Below are 27,920 nucleotides of genomic sequence, written 5' to 3'. Positions count from 1 at the left end.
TTTTAAGCCACAATGTATTTTTAGAGCTAATGCAAAGACAAAATGAGAGGCAGGTGGTAGTTCTTTGAAATAAGCTTCTAATTAAAGCTATTTTGGAGCTCAAGTTTTTTTGCATGTTAATGATTTCCTGTACTCTGAGCTTCCCCTCTGGCACCAAATCATTTTCATAGAATTTACATTATGTAATCACAGGGCCTGAGCACCATGTGAAATCAGGCAATGAAAACTGTAGAGGGATAAATTGGAAATGAGAAAAAACTTCATAAAATTACAGAGTTTAGGAAGATGTCAGCAGAGAAAATTTTAACTGCCTTCAATGGTAATCAAATGCCTCACTAAAAAAGCCTCATGTGGAAGGAAGCATCAATGAAATAAAATTAAAAGATAAACTGGCATTTACAACACACTCAGGAGCCTAAGAGCCCTTAAATGATACATAGGAAATGCTTTCCTAATATGATTAAAAAGTGACCAATGAAGTGATGCACATAAACTATATTCTCCCACACAGGAAAACAAGTTCCTGTCCTGACTTGAAACAAGAAAGTATGTTTTCCTTTTCCTTCATCAGTGAAATTTGCCCCTGAAATTTCTCACAGCATAGGGAACACAGACTTCTCCAGTTCATACCCATTTTGGAAAACTTGCTGCTGAGTGTAGCTCCTTTAGTAAAGCAGATCTGGGGCAACTGTGAGAAAAGAACTTCAGGGATCAGGTCTGACAAATGGAAAAACCATTTGAAAATTACTTGAGCAGTTCTTCAAACAACGAATGCCTAGTAAAAGGCAAGTCTTACATTACCTCCCTAACCCAGTGCATGAAGCACATGTCTGTGTACATTCAGAAAGAATTCTGAATTTACTAGCATAAATACAGAAAGGATCAAAGTTCAGGGCTTCAGCTGTGGCCATTCATCCTAGGCCAGAGGATCTGACTGCCAATACCTTGAACATAAGCAAAGAGGAAAATTGCCCTGCATCACTCATTGCTAATGCAAGTACCCATCCCACCTGATGTACAAAGTGCACACACGTTCCAGCTGACACTGACTGGATGCTTTTCTGCTGGAATTGAAAAATCACTCCAATGGGAAGGAAATAAAGACAGAGTAGTGGATTGGAAGATAAGAACTTTAGGAGAAACTAAGGGAAGTGTTTAAAGAAAACGTTAAGTCCTTACTCTATTGATGTTAGCTTGAATTATTTCTTAAACCATTCTGGATATTAAAGCATTGCAGTAAAACATATTCATAATCCAACGCAAAAGATGCTCTCTCTGCAACAGCCCTCTCTGTTAGAAGCCTCCCTGGTCAAGTTATAGTAAAGCATGGAGTCAGAGCTGCCACAAGAAAAAAACTGTCATTGCTTCTCTCACCTGTCATACTGAATTCTAACCTCTTGTAAATTTCTGCCTGCCATAAAACATAAGGAGGATTTCAGATGGAAAGAGACTCTTGAACTGTTAAAGTATCTCCAAAGGCCAATCAGCCCTCATTCGCACTATTAATCCCTTAGAGACTTGTGATATACTCCTTTGTTCTTTATTCAAGTCTTACCACAGAAGATGACATAGTTAAATTACATTACTAGGGAATGATGCCTTTAAAGCTCATATTAACCTGCGGTGGTGGAAGGATCCTTAGGAAAAACACTAGTATGGTTCAAAGGAGTAGGATAGACCAGCATGCAGTATAAAGATCGCAAAGTATCATAGCTGCCACATCCAACATATTAAAATTCCTACTGAAAGAAACATGGTATTTGGCACTGCGTACACATGACAGGTAGAGTCTCTTCCCCTAAACAGACTTCAGTACAAAAATTTGTTTATTACAACTTCCATATTAAGCAAATTATTTTTTTCTACAATTAAAAGTGAATGTTCCCATCTAGTGCAAGAAATACTCTCAGTAAAAATGTTCAGGCAGCTGTGAAAGCAGTGTCACTCAAAGTTGTTCTCTTTTTCAATGCAGAAGATTAATTATAGACAGCATAAATAGAGGAGGTCTTGAAAATGTCTGTATCCCATGATGTAGCCTGAATAATGACGATTCATGAAGAGATTGTAAAATTCTTCTCCTTAAATTCTGTTTGCTGCCATAACTGGTACAGTAACTACTTTTCAGGCCCTAGCAGCTGCAGAAATCTTCTTCTAAGAGCCTTGCATTCATACAGACATTACAACACTGGCATACATTTTTTCTAAAGTAAGTAGGAGAAATTCCAGTCTGCGAACCTTTCTGCTCTCCCCTGAAGTTATATACCTATCATACATTATATAAATATTACAGAGCAACTTACTGAACTGGCAAATCTCCCACAAACAAGTACTGTCACCAATTGCCCTTCAAAATCAATGACATTTGACTGAATAGTTCAGGCACATGGATGTTTTTAGTGAATCATAAATCAACAACAGATCTTTCACTGAGTTAAGCTGAAGTTGAATACATGCTCTATTTTTCAATATTTTTGGTACTTTCAAAAGTTATCAGTAAGATCTTAAGTCACCTTCCTCAAATACATCTATCAACTTTAAAGTTCCATTTAAAACAGACCTGAAAACTTACAATGAAACAGAACTACATGATCCCACTGTTAAAACCCAATGAAATTCTCTATCTTTTCTCCTACTTCTCCTTTTATAGTCTCCTTAGACTAAGAAGCTTCATGATTGCTAAGCACTTCCCAAAGTACTTTGATGCATGAAGCTCTGTCTCAGGGAGGAGGATGAGTGAGTCAAGAGCTTATGAGTTAGGATTAAAGGGCAAACTATTAAGGGTGACATTGTTGTGCGTGATTGCTACAGGCTGCCTGAGGGGGAGGAGGAAGCAGATGATGTCTTATCCAGACAGCTGAAAGTAGCCTCACAGTCACAGAACCTGGTTGCCATGGAGAACTTCAACCACCTGGACATCTGCTGGAGGAACCACACAGTAAGGTATAAACAACCCAGCAGGTTCTTGGAAAGCACTAACAATAACCTTCTGACACTGGTGGTGAAGGAGCCTACTGGGAAAGGTGTGCTGCTGGACTTTTACTACCAAACACAGAATGTATGGTTAGAGATGTGAAGGTTGGGGGCAACCTTGGCTACAGTGACCAAGAGATCATTAGTATCCTTTGAGGAAGAAGCAGGTCAGCAAATAGGATCACTGGACTTCAGGAGAGCTAACTTTGGCCTCTTCAGGGACCTTCTTGAAGAATCCCAGGGGAACATGCCCTAGAGGAACAAGGGGTCCAAGACAGCTGGTCCAAGCAGTTCTGTGGAGAAGGACCTGGGGAAAACAAGCAAGATGTCCATCAGCCAGCAGTGTGCCCTTATGGCCAAAAATGCTGATTGTATCCTGGGATGCATCGGGAAGAGCATTGCCAGCAGGCTGAGGCAGGTGAGCCTGCCCCTCTACTCAGCCCTGGTGAGGCCACATCTGGAGTGCTGTGTCCAGCTCTGGGATCCTCAGTACAAGAGAGACATAGAGATCCTACAGCAGGTCCAGGAGACAGCAAAAGGATGACCTCAAAGATGAGGTCATCTCTCCTATAAGGACAGGCTGAGGGAGCTGAGCCTATTTAGCCTCAGGAAGATGACTGAGAGAAGCTCTCATCAACATATATGAGTAAGTATCTGAAGGGAGAGTATCAAGAGGATGGACCAAGACTCTTCCCAGTGATGCCAAGCAATAGGATGAGAGTCAACGGGCAGAAACTGATGTACACAAGAAGTTCCACCTGAACATGAGGAAAAACTTCTTTACTGTGAGGCTGTGGCTAGTGGCTGTGGACCAGTCCACCCAGAGGGATTGTGGAGTCTCCCTCTCTGGAAATATTCAAAAGCCATATGGACATCTAGGGACAAGCAGGGTTTGTGGACTAGATGGCCTCCAGGGGTACCTTCCAACTTTATCCCTTCTGTGTGATTATTTACTAATTTTTTAAGCTAAAGAATTGTTAAAAATATGTGCTGAAGAATGATCTCCCGAATAACTGCATTCACATCCAAAGAACTCACTGAGAATATTTATAACAAAGTCAGATGGTCAGAATCTTACAACAAAAAAGAGAGGGTTTACTGTACAGAGCATTAGATGAAAGTCCAATATATCTTCAAGAAGTTTCAAATATACCCTAAAAATTTTGAAATAAACAGCTTGACTTAATTTGCTAAAAAACACCAAGGAAATACAGCCACTTTTCACATTTAAGTCATTTGTCTATATATATCCTAGGCTAGTAACCAACATACAGAAAAGCTTAACTCTTACTTTGTGGTCAAATGAGTCAGTGAATTACATCTCTATCAAAAAAAAAAAAAAAAAACCACCATCCTATTAGTTTCCTTCTTGGCAATCTCAGAAAAGACATCACAGGAACAGTTTGTTATCCTGTATTTTTAGACAGTTGGAAACACACTGAGAACACTCAAATGAGGAGTTGGCTGTAAAGGGGCTGATCACTGATGGGGGCCAGCTGGGCATCAGTCAGTGGGTGGTGAGCAACTGTACTGTGCCTTATTTGTTTTTCTTGGGTTTTATTTCTCTCTTCTTTTTATTACCATTATCATTACTATCATACTTTATTTAAAATTTTGAACTGTTCTTGTCTCAATCCACAGATTTTACCTTTTTCTGATTCTCGTCCCCAGTCCACCAGGGTGAAGTGGGAGAAAGTGAGTGAGCAGTTGTGTGGTACTTAGGGACTAAGCTACCACAATGATGTAGTAGAGTGATTTTTTTATAGGAATGATTTGCACCAAAATAAAATTAGTATAAAGCATTATAGCTTGTACAAGATACATTTCAACCTTCTAGGAAAAGCAACTAACAAGGGTTTGGTGACTCTCCAAATAAATTCCTATAGGTTTTTTGGTAATGGAGTAATCATTGATGACCATTGGAAAAATAAACAAAAGCTACATACACACACTTCTGAAAGACCCTTTGAGAAGACAAAACAGACTAAATAATTTGAAACTAAAACTTCATTCTTTTGGAGAAAAAACTATGGGGCAGCAAACAAATCTTAGAGACAAATGCATGCACATGAAATGCTGGAACATTTAAATAAGAAAGTACATATATAAATAGTAAAGCTGTACATAGGTTTGAAGTAACAGAAAATTCATCATGCCAAACTATTTATCAGACTGGGTAATAACATATACTGCATTTCTAAACTTTAGAGACAGCATCTCTAAACTGAAATAAAACATCTGATGTGATCTCAGACAATTGACTCACAGGAAACCAGAGAATGGCAGGCAATAGCACTAAGAAGAAGAGTCTGGAGATTATAGTAGGATGATGAATTAAAATGAGTCAACAATATGTCATCAAAAAGACAAAAGACAGATTGGGTCATTATTAATATACATGAGCTATTAAAAACATATGAGGTAATTATTCTTCTGCCTTTGCACTCGCTGACTCTTGGCAGGAGCATTGCAGAAGCTGTAACCCCACATGTAAGATACAAAACATTTTATACTACCAGTGCACAGTGACTGCACACTTTTGGGTACCATACTTCAACAAGGGAAATTAGACAAAGTGTCATACAGAATTTACCAAAGTTTTGAAAAACAAGTCTTTCACTTGCATATACGACTTCTCCCAAAATTATGTATTCTGCATTTGATTTTATGTCACTTAAATTATAGTTCTTTTTTTAAAAAAATTGCTGATTAGGAGATTTATCTAGGAATTCATAATTTAGGCAAAGTTCTGGCCAACTGAAGGCAATGAGACCCTTTATTTCAGTTAGGCTGCAATCATTAGGCTACAATCATTACTGTTAAGAAGAGGAAACAGATGGTAAGAGATTCAGAGAACATTTTCCTTGATTATTTTTCCATTCACTTGTTCAATTTAGAGAAGAGGTTCTAACTCAATTATTAACAGAAAAAAAAACCAAACCAAAACACTAACAGTTTTCCAAAGCTGAGTGAGAAACCATTTAGAAGTAGTCATCACCAGATCTATTCTATGAAAAAATTTCAAGTCCCAAACCTTTTCAAAAATCTGTCCTTATGCAGAAGCAACTTAACAGGAAGGCAACAGTTAAATATTCTGCTTCTTAACTGAACTAGCCAATAAATCAAAGTCTGAATTTATACTGCTCCAGTGTTTAAACATAGTCATAAGAATCATTTAACCTTACAGCATAAAACTCAGCTGATAATTTTTTTTTTTACTAACACCTAATAAAATTTATTCTTGCAGAATTGTAGAAAAGTTAAACACAGTATACCCTCCTCACAAGGTTTCCTGTTACAAGGTTGTATGGTTTATGCATATGTTGTATTTCATTATTAAAAAATTCCTCCATATAGCAGACTCTTTGTTGTAACACTCAAACATACCTTGCCTCTAGGCCAGTGCGATAATAAATGTAAAATGAATTCAAAGCCATTTTGTGAGAAAAGGATAGGTTCAAGGTATTTTCACACTTTTCTGCTTGTAACATTTTCATGTCAAAGCTGTATTTTCTTTTTTCCTTCCTTTTGCTATTGTTTTATTATCTGCTTTTACTGGTAGAGTATCCATGAATCAACTTCAAATAAATCTAAACTACTCTGGAAGCTGACTTAAGGCATTAAGGTTTCAGATGAAAATGTAAATTTCAAAGCCTGTGCTTATTAGGGGGATCCAATACTAAATCACTTATCAACTAATTTGAAGAGTTATAGAAAACTGTGGTTAACTCACTTATTACTTCACTATTAGATAATGCAAGTGTGGAATCGCACAAAGCAGTAACAGTGCTTTTGCAATGCAAAACCATTATCTGTAAAGTAAATGCTATTCAAAAATAATTCAGCAGCTAAGAAAGCAAAGTTATTAAACTATGATTTCTGCCTGTCATTAAATAAAACTAGTATTCTATTCAAGAGCAGCCCTATAGATTGTGTCCCCCACTGGTGAGCTATCAATTTGCTGTTTCTTTAGTTCTTCAGAAGATGAAAAAATCTTTAAAATTGGAATTTTTTTTTTAATGGAAAAGAAAACTGGAAGTATTCAAAGTGCTTTTACATCCACCTTAATGTACCACTTATACCCTGAAGAACAACCACAGAACTCCATCCTCACCTGGGAAAGGGCGTCCTCCTATTAGAGCATGTGATCATTCACACACTTCCTAAGCACTTCAGAGAGCAGCTCAGGAAACCTGCATTTCATTCACCAGGCCTCAAAGCAGAGAACTTTAGTATTCACTCCTTACACACTGTTGTTTGTTCATATATGAGATACTATCCTGCCCAACATTCAGTCTAATGCACAACTGACCACAGGAAATTTATATGGTAATCTGTAAAGCTGCCTAAGTTTCAAGTAACAGTGGCTTTGTTTTTACTTTAAAGCCCTTCTCTACTCTTCACATTACTGCAGCAAAAATTTATTGCATATACTTTCCTCAAACATAAGTCACATCTGACTCAAGGCAAACAAGGCAAAGAATGAAATTGTGGCCTGATCTGCAAACTTTTTCAAAGAAGTAATAAGGGCACTTTTCTTCCACTATAAAAAGCATAATACCATAATTTCTTATAAGCAGGCTCCACATCAGTAAATCTCTCTTTAAGAACAGCCAGGCACAAGAAGTACATTGACTGTTTCTCAAGATGTAGAAGGACTTAAGCTAACAGTATAAAATGGCTAAGTCCTAACCCATCCAACAGAAATCGGTAAAGTAGGAGTAAGAGTCATTTTCTAAACTACTGTCTTCTTTCTCAGATTTCTCTACAGGCAGGAAAATATACCATGTCTAAATACCTTCAATATGGGCACGACAAAGCCAAGGCACAGGTCATCGTTTATTCTGTATGTTGTACGTACAAAATTAAGGTAACTTTAGCACTAATTATCTAAACATCATATTAGGAAAAGATGATAAAAATTAATTATGAATTAATATTATTTGCTGAGTCAAAAATTAGTTTTGCTTAATGCCCATTCCCTGCAAATCTTCTACTGTGCCAATATGTAAATTCATTCTTAAGCAGCTGATAATTATCTCAACTAATCTCTGTGTGATTATGCATCTATAATGAGTTTTAATATTTTTACATTAAAATAGTTTACTACTACTACTATCTCATACAACTAATGTCAACAATGGTAAATTGATTAACCAAAATTCTGCACAGGTAGAACAGATCCAATTAATCATTATTTTAATTAAAATAACTAGACCTACATGATTTTGGTGCAACCATAAAACACAAAACATGGGAATGATATAAAATTAAGACCAAATTATATCAATCACAAAATGTAACAATACTGGCTCAAAATCCAATCACTACCTATCTACCAAAAAAAGTCTTCTTACAGTTTTTCAATTAACATTGTTTTAACTTTATTAAGACTAAACAATATATGGAATATTGCTTAATAAGACTTGACTATTTCTAGATTAATACCAGATTTATGCCTTAGAAACTGAACTGGAGGGACCCTGCATGATAAAGAAGAATCAGAAAAGGAATTCTCAACTAAAACACCATATCCAGTTCACTTGCTTCACTCCATTCCTATCTTTTAACAATGGAAAAACATTCAAGTTATTTATCAGAAGCTTTCAATCAGCAGTGACTTCCAATCATCAAAAAAAAATTCCATCACTTAGGATTTACCAGCCAAGTACAACATTTTAAATTATTAATGGGGACAAACTTTTAGGAGAGCATGATGTTATAGGACAAGGGGTAAAGGCTTTCATAAAAAAAGGATTGATTTAAATTAAATATAAGGGAGAACTTTTTTAACAAGGAGGGTGGTAAAACACTGGAATAGGTTGTGCACTAAGGTGGAGGATGCACCATCCCTGGAAATATTCAGAATAAGACTGCACAGGTCTCAGAGCAACCTGGTCTAGTTGATGATGTCACTTCTCATTGCAGGGACCCACTAGGTCATGTTGTTCAGGGGCCTGTCCAAATTAGCCTTGAAAAATCCCAGGGATGGGACACCTCTCTTCTTTTAGTATAAAACCATTTCCATTTGTCCTATTGCTATCTGCCCTTGTAAAAAGTCACACTCCCTCCTCCCTGTAAGCCCCTTTTAAATACTGTAAGGCCACAATAAGCTCTCCCCTAAAGCCTCTTCTCCAGGCTGAAATATCCCAGCTGTCTCAGTCTGTCTTTGGAAAAGAGATGTTTCATCCCTCTGATTGTTGTTGTGGAACTTCCCTGGACCTGCTCTAACAGGTCCAGGTCTTCCCTGTGACGAAGACTCCAGATCTGCAAGCAGCAGTTCTCACAAGGGGGGTCTCACAAGGGAGACAATCACCTCCCTCACCCTGATGGTCATGCTGCTTTTGATGCAGACCAGGACAGTCTTCCAAGCTGTGAGTGCAAACTGTTGCCTCACATCCAGCCTTTCATCCATGAGAACACCCAAGTTCTTCTCCATAGGGCTCTTCTCAATGAGTTCATCTCCCCATCAGTATTCATTCATCTTGGATTGCCCAGACACACATGCAGAACCTTGCACTTGGACTTGTTGACCTTCATCACGTTCCCATGGGCCCACTTCTCAAGCTTGTCCAGGTGCCTCTGGATGGCATCCTATCCTTCAGGCATGTCAATCACACCACACAGCTTGGTGTCATCTGCAAACTTGCTGAGGATGCATTCAATCCCACTGCCTAGATCATTGATGAAGATATTGAAGAGCACTGGCCCCAAGACAAAGACATCACTTGTCACCAGCCTCCACCTGGACATAGAGCCATTGACCGCAACTCTCCTGCTGCATCCATCCAACCAGTTCCTTATCCAGCAAATAGCATATCCAGCAAATGCACATCTCTCCAGTTTGGAGTTAAGGACGCCATGTGGCCCCATGTCAAACCGTCCGACCCTGGCTGCCGTACGTGTCCCAGATAGCACTGGGCTGATAAGCACAACCTGTCCGGGTCCCTCAGGCTAGCTCCCAGCCGCAGGCACCTTAGAGAAACCCAGGTAGATGATATCCATTCACTGTCCTTTGTCAACCATTGCAGTAACTCCATCACAGAAAGCCATCAGATTGGTTAGATATGATTTGCCCTTAGTGAAACATGCCTTAACATTGCTTCCAGGATGATCTGCTCCATAATTTTCCCAGGCACAGAGGAGAAGCTCACTAGTCTGTAGTTCCCCAGATCTTCCTCTCAACTCTTATTATAATTAGGAGAGGTGTTTCCCTTCTTCCAGTTACCAGGACTTTGCCTGACTGCTATGATTTTTCACATAAAAGGGAGAATGTCTTTGCAACATCAGGCAGTTCCGCCAGGACCCTGAGATGCATGTCATCAGGCCCCACAGACTTGTGGCTATTCAGTTTCATCAAGTAGTCCCAAATCTGCTCTTTGCTTACAACAGGAGGAACTTGGCTCTCCCAACTCCCAGTAGATGTTCAGGGACTTGAGAGATGTGGGAAACCTGACTGCCACTGAAGACTGAGGCAAAAAACTCATTAAGTACCTCAATCTTCTCCATATCTGTTGTTACCAGTTCTCTGTCATTTATTGGCCTCCTTGGCCTTTCTTTTCTGACATTGTATGCTTACAGGATAGCTCTTTGTTATTTTTCATATCCCTCACCAACTCCTATTCCATCAGTGCTTTGACTTTCTTGATCCCATCCCTACACATCTGAACGATATCCCTGTACTCTCCCCAGATCACCTGTCTTCTGTTTCCACTGGCTGCACATTTCTTTCTTACTTCTCAGTTTAAGGACTAGATCCTTGTTCATCCATGCTGGTGTCTGCCCTACCTTGCTTGATTTCTCACACATTGGGATGGAGAACTTTGTGCTCTAAGTGACAGCTCTGGTCAGCTACTTTGTCCCTAAGGACAGTTTTTTAGGGCATCTCATTCACCAACTCCTTAGACATCTGGAAGTTCACTCTTCCAAAGGTCAGGGTCCTGACTTTACTTCTTGCCAAGACCATGCTCCTTGAGATCACAAACTCAGCCAGGCAGGGTTGAAACAGGCCAGGCTGCCTCCAAACTTAACCTCTCTAATGAGCTCATCATCTTAAACTATGAGCTTGAGCCAAATACCAGATCATTGGTATTTGACTCATAAAGACTCAGAACATACTACAGATGTGAAAAGAGAAAATACTTTCCAAGATAATTCAAGCTATCAGCAAACATCACTTCCTATAATGACAGTTGAATTCTTAGCAGAGCAGTCTCTGGTGGCATAATTGCATGATGCCATAATAGTACAACCTGACCTTATAAAACTTATGTGATGAATGGGTTTATATAAAGTAAAATTTTTGTAAAGCTGAGTACTCACCATAAGTAAGGGTGCAACATAAATCTTAAAGATATATGCTTTTTCACCTTCATTTTCTTAATAAAGAAAAAAAAAGACAGCTTAAGGTAGAGTACCCTCAAGGTCTTTAAATTTTATATCTGAAGTAAACCATGAAGTTTACAATATGTTCATTACTTAAGGGCTGTGACATTTTGTGGCTAGGTTAAGAGTGCACTTGGTTGAAAACTAGGGTTCAGCACTACTGACTCATGATTTTATCATGAATCATCCTTTTTAAAATTACCCATATGCTAGAATTGGAGCACTGGATGACAAACTCAACTTATAGCTCTAAGACCATGAGGAACAGCTCAGAAATCTGAAAAGGAGACATGCATTCTAAACAACAAAGGCAGTGTCTTAAAGTTCAACTTTTGAAAGTCTAGGGTAACAATACTGGGTTTTTTAAATATAAAATCAAGAGCTGATCTTTATATGTCCATTCTTGATAGTTTCTTGTTTTCATTTTAGCACCAGTGTTCACAGACAGCAAGGAACAAACATATAGCTAAAGCAGCAAAGAAATGTAAAGATCTGCATTATAATCCTTTGCCACAGATTTTAAAGTTTTAAGTCACAATCAACTCTGCCTACACTATGCTTGACTTCTACATTTTCATCTCTGTAGGTGTTTTCCATTTACTATTTTTAAACATTTCCATTAGCTTTGTTTAGAATTCTAGCTAAACTTATAAAGGATTTCATAGTTATTTCTCACACCCCTGAGCCAGTAACAGTTCTGCTGAAAGAATCAATTTCATTTCACCTTTTTGCTAACATGCTATAACCACCAGAACACATTTTGTTTCGATCAATAAGACTCTTAGCTATAGAGGTTTTCAGAAAGTGCTTTTGTGCTTTCTATACCTCACCAAGTGTTGCAGTAAATACACCTGTAGAATCTGCTCAAGAATAAATGCAGCTTTAGAAATGCTGACCAGTAAACGTTGTAAGAGAACCATCTAGTGGTGACAACCACAATTCACACTCTGCTATTTTTAAGAAAAATGTAGTTAATCTATGCAAGCCACTGGCCAACTTCTCAGCCTTTGGGTTTTTTATTCTACAGTTTTAATAGCTTCTTTAACTTAGGTTTCAGCCTTCTATTATGAGAATAAATGAGTTTGTTCGTTTTTCATCTGTTCCCGCTATGACAGCATCTGTCTCAATTTTCCACATGTGAAAATTGCTCATAGATCAAATCATTAATCTGACACCAGCAAGAATGAAATTTAGAAACAAGACTACAAAATAAACTTCTTTACTTCACAATATTCCCCACAGAGAAAACACTAATATCTTTTTTTCTTAATACAAGAAACAAAAAAAAAAAAAAATCAACACTTGAGAAGTGATAGTTGTACAATTTATGTTTTACATCTCCATCAGATTTCAGCCAAAGAGATGTGCTGTCAAATAGACCAAAATATTACAAGGGTCTAAGCTTGCCATAAACTAGCAGGGACAGAACAACAAAGTCTTACATTGAAGGAAGTTGAATGAGAATGCAATACACACCTAGCAATGTTTGTTTCTGTATTTTGAACACATGAAACAACTCCAGAGAGATTAAAATTATCAAATCATAGAATAGTTTGGGTTGGAAGGGTTCTTTAAAAGTCATGTAGTCCAAACCTCCCCCACAATGAGCAGGGACATCTTCTAGACCAGGTTGCTCAGAACCCCATCCAATCAGACCCTAAGTTTTCTACTGCTCTCATTGTAAAAAAACTTCCTCCTTATATCGAATCTATATTGTCCCTCTTTTAGGATGAAGCATTTGTCCTCAGCTTTCCCTTAGGCTCCCTTTAAATATATAAAGACTACATTAAGGTCTCCCTGAATTATTCTTCTTCTCCACACTGAACAACTCCAACTCTCTCAGCCTGTGTTTGCAGGAGAGGTGCTCCAGCTCTCTGACCATCTTCATGGCCCTCCCCTGGACCTGCCCCAACAGTTCCATGTCTTCCATGCTGTCACCTGTAGCAGCACTACAGGTGGGGTCTCACAAGGGAGACAACCACTTCCCTCACCCTGATGGTCATGCTGCTTTTGATGCAGACCAGGACACACTTAGTCTTCCAGACTGTGAGTGCAAACTGTTGCCTCACATGCAGCTTTTCATCCATGAGAACACCCAAGGGTTCTTCATAGGGCTCTTCTCCATAGGGCTCTTCTCAATGAGTTCATCTCCCCATCAGTATTCATTCATCTTGGATTGCCCAGACACACATGCAGAACCTTGCACTTGGACTTGCTGACCTTCATCACGTTCCCATGGGCCCACTTCTCAAGCTTGTCCAGGTGGCTCTGGATGGCATCCCATCCTTCAGGCATGTCAATCACACCACACAGCTTGGTGTCATCTGCAAACTTGCTGAGGATGCACTCAATCCCACTGCCTAGATCACTGATGAAGACATTAAAGAGCACTGGTCCTACTACAGATGCCTAAGGAGCACTACTTGTCATTCTATAGGATGGTGAAGGGTCTGGAGAAGAAGCCTTATTAGGAGCGAGGAGATATCATTGTGGTCTTCAATATCCTCCTGTGGGGAAGTAGAGGAGCAAGTACTAATTTTTCACTCTTGTGACCAGTGACAGGACTTGAGGAAATGACAAGAAGGTGAGTTAGGTGAGGTTTAGGTTGGATATCAAGAAAAAGTTTTTCACACAGAGGGTGGTTGAGCAGGCTCCTCAGGGAAGTGGTCACACCACCAAGTCTGTCTGACTTCAAGAAGCACATGGTGTGATTCTTGGGGTGCCCTGCACAGGGTCATGAGTTGACTGGATGATCCTGATAGGTCCCTTCAAACTTGGGTTTTCTGTGATTCTATGATTCTTTAGATGCAACCACACAACTAATTCATAATCTAGTGAACAGCCCACCTATCAAAACCATCTCTCCCCAATTAAAAGAGATGGATGTTGTGGGAGAGTGTGTCAATGGCTTTACAGAAGTCCAGATAGATGACATTCATAAACCTTACCTTATCCACTGATGTAGTCACTCCATGGCTCCCCTACCACTATGCCACTAGTTGATCTGCCAGGACTTGCCCTTAGTGAAGCCATGCTGACTGCCTAAAGTCACATCCCTGTTCTCCATATGCCTTAGCACAGCTTCTAGGAAGTTCTGTTCCATGACATTTCCATGCACAGAGGTGAGGCTGACAGGTCACTACTTCCTGGGGGGGTCCTTTCCAGCCCTTTTAAAATGCATTCAGTGCTCCTCTTTTTCCAGTAACCCAGGACTTCACCTGCTACCATGACTTTTCAAGAACCATGGAGACTGGCAACTACATCAGACAATTCTGTCAGGATTCTGGGATGCCTCTCAGTCAGGTCTCTTTGACTTAGGTTCCTCAGAGGTGGTCACGAAGCCAATCTTCCCTTGCAGTGGGAGAGACTTTGTTCCCTTACTACCCCCCAGAAGACAGATTACAAGTGAAGACTGAGGCAAAAAAGTTGATGAATTTCTCAGCCTTCCACTCATCCACTCTTACCAGTTTGCCAGTGTTTGGCTAATGTACCTGTAGAAACCCTTCTTGTTGTTCTTTGTACCCCTCACCAAGTTCATCTCCATCTGTACCTTGGCTTTTCTGACCCCATCCCTACTCAACCAGACAGCATCCCTATATTCTTCCCAGGTCACCTCTCCCTGTCTCCACTGGCTATGCATTTCCTTCTTGCCCTTCAGTTTGACCAGCAGGTCTAAATTCAGGCATCAGTCCATCTCTTGCCTTCCTTTCCCAATTTCTCGCACCTGGGGATCCTGAGCTCTTGCACTCTATGGAAGGCATCCTCAAAGATCAGACATTTTCTGACACCTTGTCCCTGAAGGCAGTTTCACAGGTCTAACTCCTTGAAGAGTGGGAATTTTGCTTGCCTGAAGTTCACGGTCCTGACTTTACTTTTCACCTGTCCCATACCCCTCAGGACTGCAAACTCAATCTTTTTTTTCTTTTGTTAGTGTTAAATCCTATGGCTGAGTAGAATGCACTGCTTTACCACTGAAGGTATACAATTAAGAGCTCCATAAAAAGAAAAAAAGCACAACCTTCAGCAAGAGAAATCTGAGCAAGACTGAGCAACTTCATAGATCAAGTTCTCTGTGTCACCTCCTACAGCATTCTTTGCTTACTCAGATGAAAAATCATGTTCCTCCCCAGCACTCCCACAGCATGCTTTCCCTGTATGCATGCTTTCCTCCTTCTGTTCAACTGCCATTCTCCTGCATCTGCTTCAGTAGTTCTGTGAACATGACCTGTGAAGAGCCTCTTTCACTCTCACATTGTTTCGAAGTCAATACTTGAGTATAGCAGTAAGACATATATTAGTCACAGTAGTAACAGATTGCAAGAAATGCAAAACCTCTCCCTGTATTTTCTTATTCTACTTCCAGACTGTGGTGCAGAAGGCAGACTGCTAGCAAAGCAAGTTCATTGCTGCAGGCTTTACAGCACCACCATGAATTAACCTCTACTAAAGGTGAAAGATACTGTTAGCAGATGCCTGAAAAGAATTCCAGAGAAGCCTGTGGAAGGCTGATGGTAAAAAAAAAAACATGTTTATTTACTTATAGACTCTCAATGGCACAAAAGAACATCTGCCAAACATAGATACACATAGATAGCATGGCAGGCTAGACCAGGACAGGTATTTGTTTCCTAAAATTAACAGCGCGTGCTGTCCTTTCTGGTTCACTCTGGCTGGTCTTTTGAGATGGAAATAAAACCACAATAGTGTCCTTCATAAGCCTCAAGGACAGAACAAGATATTCAAGATGATACTTTAAAAAACTGAAATAGGTTCACTGCAAAAGGCTTGGGCAAGATTAAAAGCATCCTTGATAAGAAATCTAGTCAGATAGTCCAGGAAAGCCACATAAAAAGAACATTCAGACCAGGATATCTATCAAAAAAAAAAAAAAAAAAGGATATTCCTTCATTTCCCAAAAAGAACTTTCCCCAGTGTCCATTTTAACAATTTCTCTGATGCTTCAACACATGCCTTACTAGCCTCCTATCAGGTAACTGAACATTCACTATAATTTTCCTAGATTTTAGTCTTAAACAGAAAGCATCTTGATCTTATAATATGAATATGTATTATTCATTACATTACAAACCCCTGCCTTCTTTGTTTATTTATGACTTGAGATCATTCTTTGTCCAACAGCAATAAACACACATATGTAAACTGGAACATGGTGAAGAAAAAAAGAAAAGGTAATTAATACAACATGCTAACACAGAAAACTCAGAAAAGTTTACAGAACTTACAAGAGTTCCTTCTGCTATTCTTGCTGCTGTGTCAGGATTGGCCCTCATTTTGACCATCCTAGGTGTTGAAAAGTGTTTGTCTTGCTGAGTAGGTTCTATGGTAAACATTACCTCCTGTCTCTCTAGCATGCTAGACACCTTCTTCATCAGACTACTTGCTTCCACCACAGCTCATGAGACAGGTCTGGCATCAAGATTGAGCTGGTGGTCAGACCTCTACTTAGACCTCCACAGTAGACAAACATGCATGTCAAAAATCCAGATAATTTCTTCTGCAGAACTGCATGGTGGTACATGGTTACTTGTTTTATTTTTTCTGAACTGTTCCAGACACTCGCAATACTTAGTTTACTATCCCCTATACATTTGTTACTGCAACTCCACTGTAGAATGTCAAAGAACATCATTCCCTTTTCTCAGATTTAGGAACTTCTGTATTGTCTTTCTGCTTTTAACAGGAATACACCCATACCATACACACTCACTCCTCAAGATACTCATAACCCAAGATACTCTCACCCACATGAGCTGACCATTTTCCCCAAGGTAGCTGTTAAGAAATTAGTAGGTGAAAATCTCTTCAATCAGTAAGGATTTTGGTCAGCTGAATTTAAGCCCAGGGACAAGCCTGAGTTTGAGTTAAGGCATTGTAGCATTATTACTGGAAGGTTAGTACAGACACAGAACTGAGGGACTGTCTACTTACATTTGCCATATTGATGCAGGAGACTTTCTGCCTCAGAAAGCGACTTATCACTTTGCCAACAGTTTAGTGACACTATTTTTGTTGATGACTGCCACCCCCCAAATATTTTTGGGCAATCTTTACTTCTGAAGAAAAGGAGATGTTATGCAAAGCCTATCTAAATGCTTCCAAATCAGGACACAAAAACAAGTCCACAAAATACTGATATCTATTAAACTCATTCAAATCTACCAATACACCATAATTATTATTGTCCACTGTTCTATTTTCCCAATCTAAGTTTAAGTAGTTTTTTAGAACATTACATATTACATTACATTATATGCATTTCATATCTTTCAAGACACTTGATACCTTATGTTCAGCAAAAGAAGATGTGAACTTTTTAACTTGGCCAGGATAAGCAAGCACAGAAAAGTAAAATAGAATTAAAGCACAGAATAAAACAATTCTTTTTAGATGTTGAAGAGCCTTGTTGTACAAAGAAAGAGCCAGGAATTTTGTCACATTTTTTAAAATCAGTATTATCGTTGTAAACTCATATCCAGTTCAAAATGTGAGAAAACAACTACTCTGCATTTCATATTTTTCACTCATTTCAACTTGAGTTATTTTCAATATGCATCAGATAAAAAGTATCATCATGAATAGAATGATGTTTTCCTCTAGACAATAGCATCATGCTGCCTTTCAAAATTCAGTTAAACAACTAATGATAAAGAATATACAAGAAGCTTACCTTTTACACCACCAAATGGGCCATAAGTCATATTACAAGCAGTTCTCTGAAGATTGTGCTCATACATCAGTTTAATCTGATACTGGTTCCCATGCTCCACATTCCCGTGAGTTCCTACAAAAAAACAAAGGGTAAATATTTATTCATTTGATACACACACTGTGGAAGAAGTAAAGGGGTATCAGTATAAACAATCTGAAGAAAATATAACTTAATTTCTAGTGACTTTTGAGATATGTAGGCTCACACTGCTGCTTTCTGAAAAAAAAAAAATCACAAAGTTAAAAAATTCCTAAAAGTCAGAACCAGAAATAAGGTCTCATTATACTATACATGGTACAAAGACCTCGCAAAAGGCTGAGATTTTATTATTTAAATGTATTTTTCATGTTGGGCACACCTCTAAGATCAGGAAAAAAGCTTTGATTGCCCCTGCTCAAAGGGCCATTCTTACGATTCCTAGCTATTTGGTAAATATACTATATCCAAAAACCAGTTTCAGCTGCAACAGTCTTGGTCTCAAATTAAGCTGTAGCTGGTCATTAGCTCCAATTTGACAAAGTTGTGTTTAGGGCACACTTACCACTTGCCTTTACTTTGCCTGAAATTGAATGGAGTGATTAGCAATGCAAAGATATAAGACAAACATATGGTAACAAAACTAATTTTGTGATATATGTCACATTCTTTGAAAAGGTCTGCATGAATTTTAACTCCCTGACTCCTTCAAGCAACTAACAGAAAATAAAAGTCTTTCTAAAGAAACTGAAGTTCCTCTTTTGAGAATCAAGTTTTTCCTGAACCCCATGAAGAAAGTAAAGTTCATTACATAAAGTAATACTTAACGACTAATATTAGCAAACAAAAAAAAGTAAACAAAATCCTCTGAGAACACTCACATCAGTTGGGAAAAAGGTGTTTTGCACTAAATCCTACCACAGCTTTAATTATACAGATATTATTCCAACAACAACTTAAACAACATTCTATGAAAGATTTGTAACTTATGCTAACCTTCTAGGCAATTTCTCCAAACAAATCAAACATTGTTTTAAACAATCACTCCTAAAGCAGGCCTACGTTAGGGAAAAGATTGGAATAGACATGAGGGGGAAAAAGCCTGCTGAGTAGTAACTAGATAATCAGCAACACTTCAGGATAAACAAGTTAGAAAGTAATCAGTCTCTGTATATTGACTGCAATACAGTATTAAGGCCATACTTTAGTTAGCCCTGAAGGATGCTTTCATTTGTCAAAAAAAGCAGCATAGTGATTTTTATTATGAATAACAGATATGATAACATGTATAAAGTAAGTAATGATTCCACTTTATGAAAGTGCAATTTGCCTTAAAAGCATAAAGAAGTAATGACAGTTATTTCTCAAAGGAGCTAGTTTGAGAGTACCCACTCAGATAGAAATTACCATTAAAGCATGAATGCTTACAGATTAGTATGAAAAGTCTATTAAAAGATAGAAAAATTTTATCTTTATTATTACTTAACTGCTTAAGCCATGTAGACCAAACAGCAAATTATAACTACTAAAGACTTCCAAACTTACTGTCATATGCTCTTAATGCAAATTTTAAAATAAATTGTTTTAATAAAAATTGTACTGGTAGGCTACAACCCTAAGGCATAAACACTACTGCAGCAAAGAGAAAGCACAAAAACTGCAGCACATCTCTAAGAATCTCTCCTCAGCAAAGACCACTTTCACAGGTGTCTCCAGATAGGCAAAGAGAGCACATTTTTGTAACCTGACTACAAGGCTGTAAATAGAAAACAAGTTACTCCTACAAGAAAACATGCTCTTGTAATGAAAGAAATCACAGAGTGTGTCCCTGCATGGAGAAAATTAACACCACCATGCTGTCTATTGAATTTTGAAGATGGGTGTTCCATAAATAGATCTCTTAAATCTGTGCTTTGCTCTGAGCATATAGAAGAAAAAAAAATCAAAGCACAGAATATGTATTTCATGACTCTCTCATGAGCCATTTCATGGCTCTTCACATACATAGAGAATACATCATATAGAATTTCCAGCCAAAGGCTACAGAAGAAAGAGGATTTAAGACAAAACACAGTGGTTTCACCTTCTTATCAGTCTTAACCTCCTGTCTTCTCATTCTTCTACCTTTCCAATGTTCTGGCTTTCTAAAAATTATCTGGACTTCTGAGTTCAGAAAGAATCATAATTGCTTATTTTTAAAGAGATAAGTAGGTTGGCATTATACAGCCATTTGTTCATTAGCATGTAGAACAATAACACCAATTCATAAAACCATAATGCGAACTAGTTGCTCACAATCACTGCTAACCACAGACCATCACAGATATCACAGCATCTCAGGCACGGAGCAGACCAGCAACCCTATGCTAAACCTAATTACTAATGCCTCCTCTTCATACATGGGCTTGAGTGAAAGAACATGACTGCAAATCTTCAGTGATGATGAGCAAACACTGTATATACCAAGTTTAACATTAACCTAATCTAAACTTTAGAATACACTTAAAATCACTGGAAAGCTTGTATCTGTAAACTAACCTGAAACAGCATACACACAGAGTTTTTGGCAATGCAACACAGCCAGATGAAGTCCTTCAGTACCACTGTAAAGAAGAATATAAAAACCGTAATTTTCAGATAAATTCAAATAGAATTCATACAGGATAAAAATTCAAGAAACATGTTGAAATTGCTCTCATGTGTAGGCCAAATGCAAAGGTTTGGGTGTTAGATGCTAGCATAAAAACTCAGAAGAACTGATCTTCCTAAATTCATGCTCAAGTGATTGGAATTAATTTCAAAATCAAAATGAATCCTTTAAGGACATATTTTGAGCTTCAAATATGAAGAGCACCCCAATTATTTTCCCAGTTTAGTTTGAAACTCATTTGAAATAAGGTGCTGTTAATCCTTCATGAAGGGACGATATGCAGATCATCTCTCCAAACAAGCATTATTCAGCAATATCAGACACTACTATTTTTTAAATCCACTTTTGTACTAGCTGCATGGAACCTTCAAACCCTCACATTCCTCTTCCTCCAAACACAAATAGTATTTCTAGCAAAGTACTTGTGCTGTTAATACAGAAAATGTTTTAGCTCATTTCACAGAGTAAGATATTATCATTCCTGCAAAGGGTCGCTGTCATGGTTTGACACTGGCACAATGCCAGCGACCTCATGAAAATACACTTTCTCAAATAAATGTTGTGAGATGTTATCAGGAACAGAGCAGAGCAGGCTTAAGCTTAATAACAAAGGAAAAAATTTTTATTAAACTACTACTACTATAGAAAACACACACACTAAATTCAGAATGAAGACTCTCTAAAACACCCCTCTTCCTCCTAATTTCCAAAACAACTACTATGAAACATCACTCAGGATTCCTGATTAAATTACTACTCTTCAGATAATTAATACTCAGTCTATCAAGGGAGAGAGGAGTGTCTCTTGTGCTATAGACCCCCTCTTCCCAGGAAACACAGTTGCCACACCCTGTGTTTCCCTGTCACACATGGCAACTGCCTGGAGAAAATCTGCCAGTGTGACACTCTCTTTTCCATGTTACAGTGCTCTTACCACCGTGCATGGACAGACTGCTCATAGGGCTCCTTTAAGGATGCTTTGCCATGGACCAAAAGAGACAACAGTTCAGCTTCTCATCTTGGGACTACAGTCCCCCCTATTTTCTCCTGGGGCTAAGGGTTTAGGAACAGAGATAATTTTCTTCCTAAAGACAGAGGGCATCACTGTTCCCTCTTCAGCTTTTCTCTGTTCTTGTCATTCTTGTCTTGGTGGTTGCCGAAGCAGGTCTCCTTGGGTCACTACTGCATCTCCCTAAAATGCAGTCTCTATTGCAGGAGAATTTGGTTCAGTCTATGGCTAACAAGGAAAGTCCAGCTAAATGCTACTCCATCATCTCCTCCCACCTAAAAATTTCTTCTTCTAACATCTCAAGTCCCGGACTGTCTCTCTTCTACTATAAATCGAGGAGGAGTAATATTTTACAAAGCCTTCATTTTCCAGGATAGGGTTAAAAGTTCAGACTCTTTGGACAGCTGAAATCCCTGCCCAGAACTCTCAACTTTCACACTGGGCATCATCCCCCTCCTTCTTCTTCTCCTCTGCCGGCAAATTTCCAGGTGCTGTCAGGCTCTCTGTCTCTTTCCCTCTGGGGGGTGGGGACAAAAGCATCTCCGCTTCTCTCCACCCTTCTGTCCGCAAAAGCTGGCTCAGTTCTAGACCTTCAGCCCCCTCAGCCTACCTGAACCAGGCCGTGTGGCTTCCCCTCCCCCACCCAGCCCATGACTGGGCAGGGGAGAGTCTGCACTCCCTGACGACTAGAACTAAAAAAGACAGCTTCCCTGAAAGTTCTTGCTTTTAACTCCCTGTGTTCTCAAAGGCGTGTCCATACTTTTCAGTGGTCACTCCAGGTGCCAATATCCAAACCTGACCACTGATTAGTTTGACCTAACTTCCTGAAAAAAATTCACTTCCATGTCAAACCACGACAGTCGCTCCATGAGTACTTGACTCTTTGATCTCAGAGCACAAATCTTCTCCATGGTTAGTACAGGCTTTACTTTCATTTTTTAAATAAGGTTCATGCCACAGTATTAGAAGTTCATTTCAAAATTAAAATGAATCCTTCAAGAATTAATTTCTAAAATAAAGTTCTCTTAAGCAGATTCTCTTACAGCCAATTAACTATAAGGTGTTTTCCTTAGAGTCACAGTATCTCTCCTCTACCTGGGGCCACTTGTTTCCACTAAATTCATTGGAATTAAGGATCTATCCTCAATCAAACAGGAAATAATTGACCAGTATTACATCCTAGACCATAACAAGTTAGTCAAGTATTCTTAACACCTTAAAAGATAACTTTAAATGTTAAGTTTTTCCTGTTCTACATACTTCTAAAAATTGTATAACTATTTGGAAGATTATCCTCAATATATACCTTAAGTAAAAATTCTCTTATATGAAGATGATTCAAGAAGCAGATCAAATGCATATTATAGGAGTCATAGATGTGAATAATTGCTGTCCATCTAGAAACTGAAAACTCACCCTCCAAAGCAAAGGAAGAAAATCACATCGAAGATTTAAATAAACAGCACCACAGCCTGCCATTTACTTACGAAACAAACTTTCCCACTTCCACCTGCAATATTGGCTCTCGCAACTGCACTTCCAAGAGCAAGTCTTCAGGTTGTACTTCATCTCCAGGTTTCACAGGATGTGGATTAAAGATTCGGAGATATCCCTTATAACTACCTACAATAACTTTATCTAAAAAACAAACAAACAAACAAACAAAAACAACACATAGGATACTACACACCACAATAGCATGCACATGTGGAATTCAATTTCCTGCAGAGTGCTTCAAATAATACCCTAAAAAGATAGAATACTGACATGATTAAATTAATGTTCATTATGCTTCATCTTCTAGTTTAACTTTAGTGATTACAATTTTTGCAGATACACGAATATCTTTCAGCACCAGTGATGGCAGCAATAGGGTTAAGAGTCTATGGGCAAGAATCAGGGGAAAGGCCAATGAGGCAGATGTCATGGTTGGAGTTTGTTACAGACCACCCAACAAGGACAAAGAGGCAATGAAATATTCTACAAGCAGCTTGAAGAAGTCTCACAATCACCAGTCCTTGCTCTCATGGAGGAATTCAAGTTACCAGATGTCTGCTGAAAATATAACACAGCAGAAAGGAACTGTCTAGGAGATTTCTGGAGTGTATGAAAGATAATTGCCTTACACAACTAGGGAAGGTGCCCCACTGGATTTGCTGTTTGTGAACAGAGAAGGATTTGTAGGTGATATGATGGTTGGAGGCTGTAGTGGGCACAGCGATCACAAAATTTTATTTTCAATTCTTTGAGAAGGAAGGAGCAGACCTGCTCTCATGGACTTCCTGAGGGCAGATTTTCACCCATTTAGGAGACTGGTTGACACAGTCCCTTGGAAGGCAGTCCCGAAGGCAGTCCCGAAGGGCAAAGGGGTCCAGGAAGGTTGGACATTTGTAACAAAGGAAGTCTTAAAAGGTACAGTACCAGGCCATCCTCATGTGCCAAAAGACAAGTTTGCAGGGAAGAACACTATCCTGGCTGCACAGAACTTTGGCTGGAATTCAGGAAAAAGAAGAGATATGACCTTTGGAAGAAGGGGCAGCTGAATCAGGGGGGTTGAATCTGCTGAATCGCAAGGTTATGCAGGAAGAAAATTACAATGGCCAAAATCCAACTAGAACTTAATCTAGCTACTGCCATAAAAGACTAAAAATGTTTCTATCAATATATCAGCAACAAAAGGATGGCCAAGGAGAACCTCTATTTTTTATTGGATATGGGAAGAAACATAATAACAAAGGATGAGGAAAAGGCTGAGGTACTTAGTACTGTCTTTGCCTAAGTCTTCAACAGAACAACAGCAGTTCTCTGGGTACCCAGCCCCTGAGCAAGAAGACAAGATCAGGGAGCAGAATGAGGCCCCCATAATGCAAGGGGATATGGTCAGCATTCTGCTACATCACTTAGATACAAACACAAGTCTATGGGGCTGGATGGGATCCACCCAGGGACACTGAGAGTAGAAGTGCTCACCAAGCCACTCTCTATCATTTATTATCAGTCCTGACTGACCAAGGAGCTTCCAGTTGACTGGAAATTAGCAAATGCGATGCCCATCTACACATATGGTCAGAAGGAGGATCCAGGGAACTACAGGCTGGTCAGCTTGACCTCGGAAAGTCATGGAGCATATAATCTTTAGTGCCATCATGCAGCTTGTATGGGGCAACCAGGGGATCAAATTCAGCAAGCGGGGTTCTGAAATGCAGGTTCTGTTCTACCAAGCTGATCTTCTATGACAAGGTGACCATCTTAATGGAAAAGGGACAAATTGTGGATGTTGTCTACCTCGACTTTAGTAAACCTTTTACAGCATTTCCCACAGCATTCTCCTGGAGAAACTGGATAGTCACAGCTTAGACTGGTGTATTGCTTGCTGGGTACAAAAGTGGGTGGGTGGCTGAGCCCAGAGAGCGGTGGTGAATTGAGTTACATCCAGCTGGTGAACGGTCACAAGTGACATTCCCCAGGCTCAGTACTGGGGCCAGTCCTGTTTACCATGTTTATCAACAACCTGGATGAGGGGATCAAGTGCACCCTCAGTAAGTTTGTTGATGACACCAAGTTGGGTGGGAGGGTTATCTGCTGGAGGGTAAGATAGCTCTATGGCAGAATCTGGACAGGCTGGAACAATGGGTTGAGGCCAGTCGTATGAGGTCCAACAAGGCCAAGTGCCAGGTCATTCACTTCAGTCACAACAACGCCATGCAGCACAACAGGCTTGGGGAAAAGTGGCTGGAAAGCTACCCAACAGAAAAGTACCTAGAGTGATGGTTGACAGCAGCTGCAACATGAACCAGCATGTGCCCAGGTGGCCAAGAAGGCCAATGGCATCCTAGCTTGTATCAGAAAGTGTGTGGCCAGAGAAGTATTGCCCCCCTGTATTCAGCATTGGTGAAGTTGCATCTCAAATACTGTATTCAGTTTTTAGGCCCCTCACTACAAGAAAGTCATGAAGGTGGTAAAGCATGGCCAGAGAAGGGCAACAAAGCCAGTGAAGGGTTTTAGAGGTGCACCAGGGGCTGTAAAACCTAGATGGGATATTAGGAAAAATTTCACCAAAAGGGTTTTGAAGCATTGGAAGAGACTGCCAGGGGAAGTGGCTGAATCACCACCCCTGGTATTTAAAAGACAGGCAAAAACAAAGTTCCAAGGTGGCATGATATCATAAAGACACCAAGAATTTATTCATTTTTAAAAATACACAAAACCCCTCCCTGACAGCAAAGATAATTTCACATTATTAATGACTACAGAGAAACGCAGGGTTTGCTCAAGCAGAGTCATTTACTTCCCAGATCAAAAGGGTTGTTTATTTGTTTTTCTAAATTCTTTTTAGCTCTCACCTTCCTTTTTTCTCCCCTTAGGTTTTTAGAAGTCACAATGTGTTTGCTCCCATGACTAACTGAAAAGTCTTTATTTTAAAAATATCTACCATTGATGGAATAAGACTTGAGAGAATTTACTAGTGAACACAAGCAAGAATTAAACATATTGAGCAGCATACAAATATAAAAAGATAGAGAGCACCGAATTTGTCTTTTTAAGCCTACAAGGACACATTAAAGATAGCAGACCTAAAACTAACTAGCCAACTAGCCTGGCTATCAAGCTTTCACCATGCATTGGTCAAAGCAACCTATAGCTGTGTGGCATAAAAGCCAGCAATTTTAAGTCTGAATTTACCTTGCCCACTGCCACTATTATCAACATCAGCAACACACAGACAGCCTTGGTCAAATTCTTCCTTTTCTCCAAGTATGGTGGACCACCAGTCTCTAGCTTTAAACAAGGACATTCTTCTTTACTGAAAAGGAAACAAACCATTGTTAAAGTTTATACTACTACATTAAATTGTTTATACAAAAAACTTCTTCTTTGTTAGCAACAGGTTTCCTTAAGTATATTATACCTCTCAGTTTCACATTGCACTAGTGTGAGTTAAATAAATATTAATTCCAGGTGTCTGGACTTTCTGGTTATACAGTTCAGAAAACAACATCAGGAATCTTACAGTCATTAGTTGAATTAGATGTGATAGACACTGCTAGTTATATGAAGAAACTGCAACAAAATAACAGACTTTTAAAAACTGCTAAATGCCTTCTGTTACAAGCACTAAGTAATAAAAAGTTTTCAAAGCCACAGAACTGAGTTGTCTTCTCTTACCAAGGAGTACCAACAAAAAGAAAAAAAAAAAAAAAGGAAAAAAAAAAAGAAAAAAAATATTCTGATGCAAGTCTTCTGCAAGAGAAATTATTTTTAGACAAGTAAATGGAGACATAAACAGATAAACAGACATCAAAACTTCCACTGCATAATCTCCTTGAAGATGCTCCAGTGACACGACTAAAGAACTCGGTCATACAGGGCACAAATCAGCTTTTCTGCTCCCTACCTGATGTTATTTTAAGAAGGGGGGAGGGAAGGAGCGAGGAGACTAATCCCTTTGCGGGCAGCTTGACAATAACACTATCCTAGTTCAAAACTCACAGCCCCGTGCCTATGGACCCGGACACACTCGATCCCACAGCCAGAACAGGAGGCGAGGGGCTGCCACGCACCGGCAGCTCCAGCGGGAAGAAGGGCAAAAGACGGGATTCGGAACAAACGCAGCCTGCAAGCCCGCGCCTTTCCTCTTTCAAGGAAGCCAAGTCCGACAAACAAAACCACGTATTTTCCACCTTTTTCCCGTCACTATGCCCGCTAGGCAACCTGCTGCCGCCGAGTGCGGGCTGGCACAGCGCAGCCCTCCACACACACCCTCTCACTCCCTCCTGCCCTCCCTCACAGAGTCCCTGAGAGCACACACAGCACCTACACCGAGCCTGGGACACGGACACGGACACGGACACGGACATACAGACACACATCCCCGTGGAGCGGGAGAAGGGAGACGGAGCCCGCCGGGGGCTTACTTGGGAGGGAGGCGACAGCTCCCTGGCACAGCGCAGTCCGAGCCGCCCCAGGGCGGCAGGCCCGCTTCCCCACAGGAGCTCTTCGCTGAGTCGCGGCCCGAGGCGAGGCACAGAGCAGCAGGGCTACAAGCGCATTCCCACCGCCGCCGCCATCTCCAGCATCCTCCTCTCCCCGCCGCCAGCACCAACCACTCACCGCCCCACGCCCCGCCCAGGGGAGAGCTTGGGAAATGTAGTTTGGGAAGCGGCGCCATGGGCCGTTGGGCTCTCTCACTTCGTTCTGTA

The 27,920-nt window shown here is 39.7% G+C and overlaps 1 protein-coding gene across 5 annotated transcripts in view; it reads right to left on the bottom strand.

The window, feature by feature from the left end:
* The window catches only part of BBS9 (Bardet-Biedl syndrome 9), a 299,832-nt gene that overhangs the window by 271,629 nt on the left and 283 nt on the right, over positions 1-27,920 (bottom strand). For all 5 annotated transcript variants that reach the window (XM_053949185.1, XM_053949253.1, XM_053949402.1 and 2 more), the window contains exons 2-6: positions 27,636-27,915; positions 26,404-26,524; positions 23,208-23,358; positions 20,600-20,664; positions 18,044-18,157 (exon numbers count right to left, since the gene is read on the bottom strand). In XM_053949185.1, coding sequence (XP_053805160.1) covers positions 18,044-18,157; positions 20,600-20,664; positions 23,208-23,358; positions 26,404-26,515 — 442 coding nt within the window. In that variant the 5' untranslated portion in view covers positions 26,516-26,524; positions 27,636-27,915. The remainder of the gene's footprint in view (positions 1-18,043; positions 18,158-20,599; positions 20,665-23,207; positions 23,359-26,403; positions 26,525-27,635; positions 27,916-27,920) is intronic.

The sequence above is a fragment of the Vidua chalybeata genome, chromosome 1 (assembly GCF_026979565.1).
Source record: "Vidua chalybeata isolate OUT-0048 chromosome 1, bVidCha1 merged haplotype, whole genome shotgun sequence".
NCBI classification, from domain to species: domain Eukaryota; kingdom Metazoa; phylum Chordata; class Aves; order Passeriformes; family Viduidae; genus Vidua; species Vidua chalybeata.
Note: the sequence above shows the minus strand (reverse complement) of the source record. Positions and strands in the feature narration are given on the sequence as shown.